We start from the raw sequence: 10,516 nt of genomic DNA on the forward strand, positions 1-10,516 counted from the left end.
AAAAAATAAAATAAATAATATATATTAATTAAAATTTTCTTTAAATAATAATAAAATAAAAAATAATAATAACAAAAGGACAAAAAACACAAAAAACCATAAAAAAAATCATCTTAAAGTCTACTTAGGAGTGCCAATGGTAACCATAGGGGTGCCATTAGCCTCCCCCTTATCAACATTGATATTTTTTTCAAATTTATATTTTATTCAAAAATAAAATCATTATTGTTTTCTTAAAAACACATAAAATCGTATTATAACATCGACAGAGACAAATAATAAAATAGAACATTAAAATCGAGATGTGTCTCGTTGCATTGCGCAGATACTATTCTAGTAATATTTAATTTATTTATAACATCTAGGTATATTTCTGAATGTTATGATTAATTTTCAGTAAATATAAAGTAAGAGACTGTTTGGTTGGTTTACTATATGGATAAATCTATTTGTGTGGTTTAATTTATCTGTATAGATTGATAAAGTTTTTGTTTCAGAGAGTTTTTTCATAAATGAAAAAAACATTTTTTTAATTGAGATGAACAAATTTGGAAAAAAAAACAAATTAACTTTATGCATAAAAAATTCCCTAAAAGCTTATTAAATAACCCACTCTTCTATATTTTTAAGTCATTACCAAATATTCATGTATAGTTGACCGAATAAATCGTGAGTTCTATTAAACTCATTAAGTAGCTAACAAACATATCCTAAGTGTTACAAATGCTCTATTTTATATTTTATAAATAAAATAGTTTAACTAATTTTTTTTATCACCTTGGATATCCAACCTCTTATGCGAGCCGACTAATCCCAGGGCGACCATCTGCTTTGCAGATAGCCCGAAGTCACCGCATTTGAACCTCTGTGGCCACAAGGGGATTTTTATTTCTCTTTGGATTTGAACATGTGACCTCCTGGTACTTTTGACATTTGGAGTCAAGCTCAAACCAATCAGATACCACCCTTATGGTTAACTAAATTAAGGAGCGGTTTACCATATGCTTATTAGTTCAAGTTTAACTAAATTAAGGGGAGGTTTACCAAATGCGTACTTGTTCACTAGCTTCACTTACCTTATTGGATAACATTCTCAGTCATCAAAATAGATTGTTGGTAAACGTCTTTTATCCGATAAATACTTGTCATGTAAATGTTTTCTCTCTCACTTAGTGAATAAAATGGTGAAAACTCAAAAAGAGATGAACAAGTTTTTAAAACTTTTCATAATTCTTGACCATTTTATAATTATGTTTTTCGGAAAATCACGATGTTTTATAATTTTAGAAAGCATACGTACATGATTAAAAATAACGTAATACAATTCAAAATGTAAAAATACTGAGAGTTTAATATTTCACCATGATTAGAGTGGATTAGGGGTGTTAAATTTGTATCAAGACAAACCAACTACTTGTTGTACCAATAGTACCAATTTAGTTGGTATCATTCTAATTGGTTGGTAGTACGGTACCAACTATCTAAACTTGGTTCGTACGTGATATTAGAAGTCGTGTACCACGGTAACATCATACAGTGCCAATTTTTTTTAATGATTTATTAATTATAATATAATCAATGGTACAACATTTTTTGATTTTTAAAATTTTAATTATCTTATTTTCAATTTTACTAAATAATTATACAGATGGATATATGGAACTTTATTGAATTCATTCGTCTAACACTAACAACCTTAGCAATTCGTTCACACCTTCACGGTTCATCATCGCTCCTCAATGGCCGCTTGAATTATACTATCAATGAATACTTGTATTGATAGGGATAAGTAGTACAACACATATCAATTTGTTATTTGAATGCTGGATATCTTAGTGCATCTAAATCTTGTTGGTAAAAATATCAATATAAATAAATTTGTAATTTCAGCATTTGGGATGTTGGTACCAACAACCAAACTGTATCAGCATGTACCAGCAGAAAAAAAAATTGATACCAATTTAGTTGGTACTAAGTACAATTGGTTGGTATAATAATGACCAGTTATAATTGGTTAGTGCATGATATATGAAATAAAATATGATACCGTACCATGTTCACCTCTACTTGTTCCACTAGATAATTTCCTTTTTTCCGACCGATAAATTTCCTTCTATATTGAAAATGTAGAAAGAAGTGATATATTGGGGGTTGTTTGACAATTGCTGAATGGTTTGTTGCAGAATTATTAAGTGGTCAGAATGACTAAAAGACTCTCATGATATAATGCAAAATGAAATATAATTGTTTGGTAATTGTGTACAATGAAATTAGAACTCTTAATGATTAAGAGAGATTTATGATACAAAATCATTTAGAGGATTTTAGAACCATTAAGAAACAAATTTTTTTTATAACAAACAAGATTCACTTCTTAACGATTTAAAGATTATTTTTTAATAAAACTATTAAAAGGTAAATAAAGTTGTAGTTTAGCTTATGAAACAAAGTTGCTATTTGTTTACATCCTAAATTAGGTGTACATTCGAATCAAACACGTGCTGTGTGGTAATGAATGCAATATAACCTCTTTCCGCGACACATCTCCAACGCCATTCGCTCATCTACATCTCTTCTCCATCCATCCAAATTTCTTCTGCATCAAAAATGAATACCGGACCAGGACTCTTCTCCGACATCGGCAAGAAAGCCAAAGGTAATTTCAATTCTCAGTTCATCTTCCTCTTTACCCTAGCTTCTCCGTTTTCTAATCATCCTTGTATGTTTGTAATCAATTCACCGTTATTTATATGAAACTTTTGATTTGATTCTGCTTTGAGCAAATTTTCATATGTTACTTTTTTTTTGTGTGTAGATCTATTGACGAGAGACTACCTGACGGATCAGAAAATTTCTGTTTCAACGAGCAGTGTAACCGGAGTTGTAAGTATCGTCTGGACTCTTTTCGTTACCCTAGATACATTGATCCATGGAAATTTGGTTGGCTCGTTGGTGATTCCTTATGAATAGTTGACCGCATTTAACATTCTAGTCAAATTTTTATCGTTTGATTCGTTATAAATCGTTTCTTGACACACTGTTTTTTGGAAATACTATTGTTGTTTTAGATTTGAATTCTAGTAACTGGCATTTGTTTTTTTTTTCTTCCTAATTTGTGCTTAAATGACTTAAACGGAATATGAAGAATCATAAGTGGATTTATTTCTGGTTAAAACATATCGAGTAGCCGTGAATTGGTTCCCTTAGGAGTGATATGAAGGTGAGCTAGACTGATTTGGTTTAGACAGAATGAGTTTTTATGAACATATAAAGAACACTTTTCTGCTTCATGTGCTCAACCCTAATTAAGCTGAACGAAGTATGCAACTGTAAATTAGTTTGTTCTGTGTATTCAACAGCATTGCAAAACACCAGCATACATGCTTGCCATCATCTGCTTTCTTTTGCAATTTCCATCCTTACTTCATATATGCAATTTTATGCTTGAGATGCTGTATACTTATGGTCATTTCTCTTCAAGATCACTGGTTGAACTTTACCCCTTTCGTAATGAACATTTACTGTCTAGATAATATTATCTGAACTATGGCATTCATTAAAAGGATATTAGATTCGAGTAGCCAATTAGGTAGAATTGGTCTTTTATAAGCATATTAAATACGGGGCAACCCACTGTTCGTTGGGTTTAGGTTATGTTGCAACAGTGTTGCGACACACGCTTCAACACAAAAGTTCTCGAGGTCGAAAAGTCGTTAAGGTTTGAAAAGTAGTGGGAAATGGTTCTCAGTGGTAGGAATCTAGGGGTAGTCGAGGGTTAACCGCCACGTAGGTGTTCCCTTAGGATAAGTTGACATGCACAAAAGGCCCTCACCTCTTGTGATGATTAAGAACGAAGTTGAGCGTACCCAATATCAAGTGTCTTACAAAAGAACTTCATAGGAGTTTTATAGGCAAGCCAACCCCTTACATTAAAAGGAAATATAATCAAAAGATTCTAGCAACTTAGGAAACCAAATAAAAGCAACTTACTAAAGGAACTTGAACAAAATCTAATATTCTGGGGAAAGGAAATAATGATTAAGGATATAATATCTCAACGCTTGATTCTCAAAATAAAGTTCCCTTGTTGAAGCTAATGGTCTTACACAGTCTAACTCTTCTTCCGTTGCACCTGCATCAATTCCCCATAGTTGGAAAAGGGACTTGTCCTCAAGTCTTCTCCATGATACGGTCGTAGTTCTTTGACATTGAAGGGACTTGTTCTTCCAAAATGACTACCCAAAGTACCCTTTAAACTTTAAGCATCATTATTAGTCTTAATGAGCATTGAGGAATAGACAAGGCATTTCTTTTGAGAAGTACCCATCATGCACCCAGTAATCTCGCTTTGGTCCTATCTTGCATTCTTGCCAAGTGGTTTCAATTCTAGGTCAATTTCGTACAAATCTTTCACCATTTCAAACCCAGTAACTTGAACACTCGCCTAACTCAGCAAGGTATGCCTTCTACTCAAAGCATCAACCGCTATGTTGTGAATTTCAACCTAGTACTTGATGTATGCCTTCTACTCAAAGCATCAACCACTATGTTTTGAATTCCAACCTAGTGGTTGAGTGTGAAATTGTAAGATTGAAGAAACTGAACCCAAAGAACATGACTGTGATTCAATTTTGCTGTGAGTTGATGAATTTCAACACCTCAGGATCCGAGTAAAGGATAAAGGGCTTGCATAACAAGTACGGGTTCTAATGGCCAAGAGTTCAGTAGATGACATAGAATTCCTTGTTATAAGTGTTGTAGTAGTTGTTGGCCTCATTCAATTTTTGGCTGAAAAATGCAATGTGCATCCCTTCTTGACTTAACACAACACCAGTTCTTACTAACATGGCATCAGACTTCACTTTAAAAGCCCAAGTAAAATCAGGAAGAATAAGATCAGGAGATCAAGTTACTTTCAAGTTAATAGCTTCAAAGGCTTCTTGAGCTGTCTTGGTCTATATGACCTTCCCTCATGAGACACTCGGTAAGAGGAGCAATGATAGTGTTGAAATTTCTTATGAACCTTCTATAGGAAGACACGAGGTCATGAAAACTCTTTATCGTGTAGGCTTGCTAGTATTGGCCAAGTCATGGTAGCTTCGACTTTCCCTTTGGTCCATCTCAAAAGTTGGACCTTTTCAGGTTGGCATACAAATTCTGCTTTCTGAGCACATCAAACAAGCTTCTTAAATGTATCAAACATCTCCTCTAGTGAAACTTTTCAGGTTGGCATACAAATTCTGCTTTCATATAAAATAGTTTTAATACAATCTCATTGGTGGAATGAATAAAAAACTCATTTCTCTCTCCTCTAGTGAAACTTTTAGAATTCTTTATATTTGGAGTTTTCTTGTTTCTCTATTTTAGAGAACAAGATCGAGAATCTGTTGGAGCCATATAGAGAACAAAAACTCCATTTCCTCTATTCAGAGAATCTGTTGGAGATGGTCTTCTTATGGTATCATTCCATTACATCCCCATATTTGTAAAGGTTCTTAGACATAGTGTTGTGGGATATTTTGTAGCCGATTTCCCAGCTTTTGCTTCAGAGAATGGAGTATTGGTTGGACAAATCTTTTGGAATTCGAGCACCCTGTTATCTAAATCCAGCACATCTACTCGTGACTATTTATTTTACGGGGCATGTATTCAACTTGTCAATTTTAGGAAAGATGCTCACTTCTTATAGATTCAAGGCAACTTGGTTGAAATCTTTCATGTAGAATGTATGAATCTGAGAACTCGTTGTTCGTCATTCAATGTTATCAATCACTTCATTGCAGGCAATAACGTCATCTGCAACAAAGAAGGGTGGTCTGTCAACCGGGGATGTGGGAGCAGTGTACAAATACAACAATATATTGGTCGATGTGAAAGTTGACACAGAATCAAAGGTATGTTGGTCACTACGTTGAATTTCATGCTATGGCAAATGGAGAAAGTTCAAGTAATAACTGTAAATATTTTGAGAACAACCAACTATTTCTTGAGTTATTCATGTTGAATAACCCTAAAATGTTCATGAATTCATCATGAATATCATGATTTTCATCATTCATGATGTTCAAATATCTATCACCATTTCCATTGTGAATTGGTTTCCAAGTTCTGAAAATATTTACGGTTCTCATTTGAACCTGCCCACTAGCAAATACAGGGCTTTGTTTTTCATGTTTCACCTAATGCCACACTGATTTGGCAGATTGCTACAACATTGACTTTCACAGAGCTTGTGCCCTCAACAAAGACCATTGCATCATTCAAAGTGCCTGATTTCAACTCCGCCAAGGTACGGGTTTTATTACCATCATCTGTTTATTTATGACTTCTAGCTCATGAAATTACAATTCTTATTTGGCAAATATCCAAAATATATTTCATAAAATCAATGGGAACAAGTTATTTATAATGACAACGGACTAATATGTATAATATTAACATGGATACGTTCCAAAAAAAGAATAGAACATCTTAAGAAGTGGAAGTGTTGCAATTTTCACAAAGAGGATAACTAATCTTTAGTATCAGGGTTTGACAACGAATGGTGTGTATTTTGCAGGTTGAGGTTCAATATTTTCATTGCCATGCTACTTTAGCATCAGCAGTTGCTTTGAGCCAAACCCCAACGATCGACGTTTCAGCTACAATTGGTACTCCGAAGTTTGTTATTGGCGCAGAAGCAGGTTATGAGACGTCTTCTGGGAGATTGACCAAGTACACTGCTGGTATAAGTATGAACAAACCAGAATCTAGTGCTTCCATAATCTTGTAAGCAATTTCACTCGTTAGAACCTTTCTACTTCATATATGTTGAAATCTCCCTTTGGTCCTCCAATCACCTTTTTGGAGAGTAATCTGATGACGTGCTAGAGCATGGTATAGAGTCAAGGTCAACATCTCGGACATTTGTACCCTAGGACTAGGACACTCTATCTACCTTCCGTTGGAGATGACGTGCTATAGCATCTTCAACAACTCCTCTAAAATGGAGAAAAAGGAGATTTTGGAGTTCTTGAGGCTCTTCTTTTTGCTCCAACAACTTCTTTAAAATAGAGAAAGTAGGAGAGAGACGGAAAATTTCTAGAAATTTTGGGATCCTCCTAAATTAAACGAAGGAAGAGAGAAACCGACTTTATTGGTCTTCCCATGAAAAATCTCCCCGACTTGCCAATAAAATTAATCGGAGGAAGAGGGAGAACGTTTTTTAATATAATTGATGTTTTAATATCCAAAATGGAGAAACTGTTGGAGTTGAATGCAATTTTGTTTGAGGATTTTGACATTTGCTTCTCCAATTTGGGGAAACCGTTGGAAATGCTCTTAGAGTCCGACATTGTCAATAAATTTTGCAACCTTCCCTTCTATTTTCAAAGGGCTGTTCCGGAGAGTAATCTAACAGGATTCCACATATCACTCACACTCCATCAAATTATGACATTAAACCCATTTAAGAAAATATTCTAACCAACATTATTTTTCAGGGGTGACAAAGGGGACACGTTACGGGCATCATACATACACCATCTGGATCAATCCAAAAAAACTGCTGCAGTCGGCGAGATTATCAGAAGGTTCTCGTTAAACGATAACACCTTCACAATTGGAGGATCTTATGCCGTTGATCATCTCACAGTGGTCAAAGCTAAACTCAACAATCAGGGAAAGCTGGGTGCACTCTTGCAGCACGAGATCATTCCCAAATCACTCGTGACTCTGTCTAGCGAGCTGGACACGAAAGCGTTGGACAAAACTCCCAAATTTGGTTTGGCTCTTGCACTCAAACCTTGATCAGAACCATTTTAAGAGTGAGTTGATATATATTTTTTGTTGAATCAAATTGAAGTGTGACTTTTTTAACTTGTAATTTTTGTCCCTAGATTAGCCATTCGAAGGGGAGCATTCAATCAATAAGCATTCGTTGCATTTATATACATTTTCATGGGTTTTTCCAGATTTCTAAATGTACTGTTTAATGGTTGCTGTTGGAAATCTGCGGACGTCCCTGAGGTTATTTAACTACATTTCTTTAATCCAAACAAGCTACTTGAAATTTTAAAATAAAAAATTACTATTTAAAACTTACGTCAATCAAACCCTTTGCCATCCATTGTCGCGTCATTGCTCTCCGTTTTCAATCACTAACCGTCACCCTTGCTATCAATCTCCTTTTTGATCGTTTTGTTTTGTTTTTCGATTCTCCATCTTTTTTATATGTGTTCCATTAAATTGTTGTAAAGTAGGCATAATCAAAAGAAAAAAAACACATCAAAAAAAGGAAAATTGATGACGTGGGACAACGACGACATGAGAGGTATCAAGAAGGCACCAATGAGGCTATGAAGAGTAGCGGGGGGAGCGATGTTGTTATTTTTGGGGGGGGGTGGTTTGAATGATATAGGACCATAGAGGTTGGGAATGTAAAACTGATTTAAGTGTTTTTTTTTACTTTAAAAGCTTCATAGCTGACATGTAGCTTTTTTGGGTTAACATGATGTAAATAACCAATTTTTAAAAGTTAGATGATTTATTTATTCAAAAAAGATATTCATTGACTTAATGATTCAAAATGAAGAAGCTAAGGAAAATTGACTCAAATGACCATTTCACACATATAAATTGGTTTTCTAACAATTTCTCTCACGGATTGACCTGAATGTCACTACTTCCACAATATACTGAGGACATAGCTAAATGGCAAAAAAGAATCAATAATTGCAAACTTGGCCATCGCAATTGCATATTTGTGTTGAATTTTATTTTTTTGCCTCTTAGCTTATGGATCTGAATACTACGGAAATAGTAACATTTGGATTAATCCAAAAGGGAAAAGGTTATAAGACCAATTTGGATGTATGAAATGATCATTTGAGTGAAGGACCCAAAAATTAAATAGTTTTTTATTAAAAACAATTTAGAGACTTAATCATTTAAAATAAAAAAGTTAGTTTTTTTATAAAGTTTTCCTTTCATATTATTGATATTAAAATATTGTAAAAGCGAAGTTAATTGTTCTTACATGTCTTGAGCGGAGTTCCTCGGAAAGCAATGCATTCTGGGAAACTTATGTAACAATTGTATTTTTAAAATATATACGGTTGTACAAAATAAAATGATATAATAACATCTTTTACGATCCTATAATTTTTTACTTTATTGAAGGAACGAAGAGGTGATCTATACCATCATATCTATTAAAGTGGGTCTGCCACCGGATAACAGATGGATCATAAAATTAATTGTTGTTAGTGTATGATTATAGAATATAGATATAGCCTACCTATTTCAGTCATTTTCAACAATTAAGAGGAAAACGAATGGTGTAATAAATTTGTACTTAAAATATGGTACATCATAAGTGCCGACATGTTGATCACATTTCATTTTTCAGTTTTCATGTAATAACTAATTAAAATTCTGTTAAACATACAATGACTTCTAAAATGGATGAATATATATATATATATATACACACACACGAGGAAACATGTAAATATAGAAGTTAAGATGAGAATTGTGCTTTAAAATGGAATTGATTTGGTGTTTATCATTAATGTTGATCTAGTGGAACTCTTCAATTAAGATTGATCAACGGTGAAGATCCTTTATTACCTTTCTCATCATAACTCTCATTCTCATCAGAAGTCAACCATATATATATATATATATATATATATATATATATATATATATATCAATAGAGAGAGAGAGAGAGAAGGGTTCAAATGAGAACCCCTTTGATTTACGAGAATGAGAGAACAACCTATATACCAAGTAATGTGATAACAATCAAAATATAGGGTTTTTTTAAATTTAAAATAATATTAAAAACGATTTCAAAAGGTTTTGAGAGGCGAAAGGGTAATCTTGGAATTGGAAGTGATAATATTTAAAAAAACACATAAAAGACTCTGATCATCTAGGAACTGATAACATCATAAACTATGGTGGTTATCTTGGTTAATAGAGGAAGAAGATGTCATAAGTTTTAAGAAGATAGGAGGAAAAAAATCGAACATCAAGCAGTATGAGGGTGAAGTTTGTAGAGACAATTAATTCAAGGTTTGCTTATCACAAGTTTATTACAAGTAGAACATGAATCACTCACAATCACTCAATTTGAAGATTGTTTGGTTCGATTAGGGTACGAGTATCACACAATTATCACAAGAAATCTGACTTCTATCGGTTCGACTAGGGTTAAAAATGTATACTCGATTCGTATTTGGCTGTGATAATCATATGATACGTTAATTCAAAGACGAATCGATTAGCACACGATTTTCACAAGATACGATTCGTATTTGGATCCGACGACAATCTGTTCGGTTAAATTCCAAATCACACAATTATCACAGCCTAATCGTGTATATGTTATCACACGATTATCACCTAGTACGACTGCACTTTGTTCGGTATCACAACCCTATCGATTATCACACTGTTATCATACCTAATAGATACAAAATGATTATGATGGAAAATTTGGTGGTTGTATCGATTAGGTTCACAATGATCG

The 10,516-nt window shown here is 33.6% G+C and overlaps 1 protein-coding gene across 1 annotated transcript; it reads left to right on the forward strand.

Annotated features, from left to right (window-relative positions):
* Window positions 1-2,557: 2,557 nt before the first annotated feature.
* Window positions 2,558-7,938, forward strand: LOC112515580 (mitochondrial outer membrane protein porin 2-like). Its single transcript, XM_025122474.1, has 6 exons — window positions 2,558-2,656; window positions 2,816-2,883; window positions 5,784-5,894; window positions 6,203-6,289; window positions 6,560-6,768; window positions 7,482-7,938. Exons 1-6 carry the CDS (start codon window positions 2,608-2,610, stop codon window positions 7,786-7,788), a joined length of 831 nt encoding a protein of 276 aa, XP_024978242.1. The 5' UTR covers window positions 2,558-2,607; the 3' UTR covers window positions 7,789-7,938.
* Window positions 7,939-10,516: the final 2,578 nt, after the last annotated feature.

Source organism: Cynara cardunculus, assembly GCF_001531365.2.
Source record: "Cynara cardunculus var. scolymus isolate 2C chromosome LG 7, CcrdV1, whole genome shotgun sequence".
NCBI lineage: Eukaryota > Viridiplantae > Streptophyta > Magnoliopsida > Asterales > Asteraceae > Cynara > Cynara cardunculus.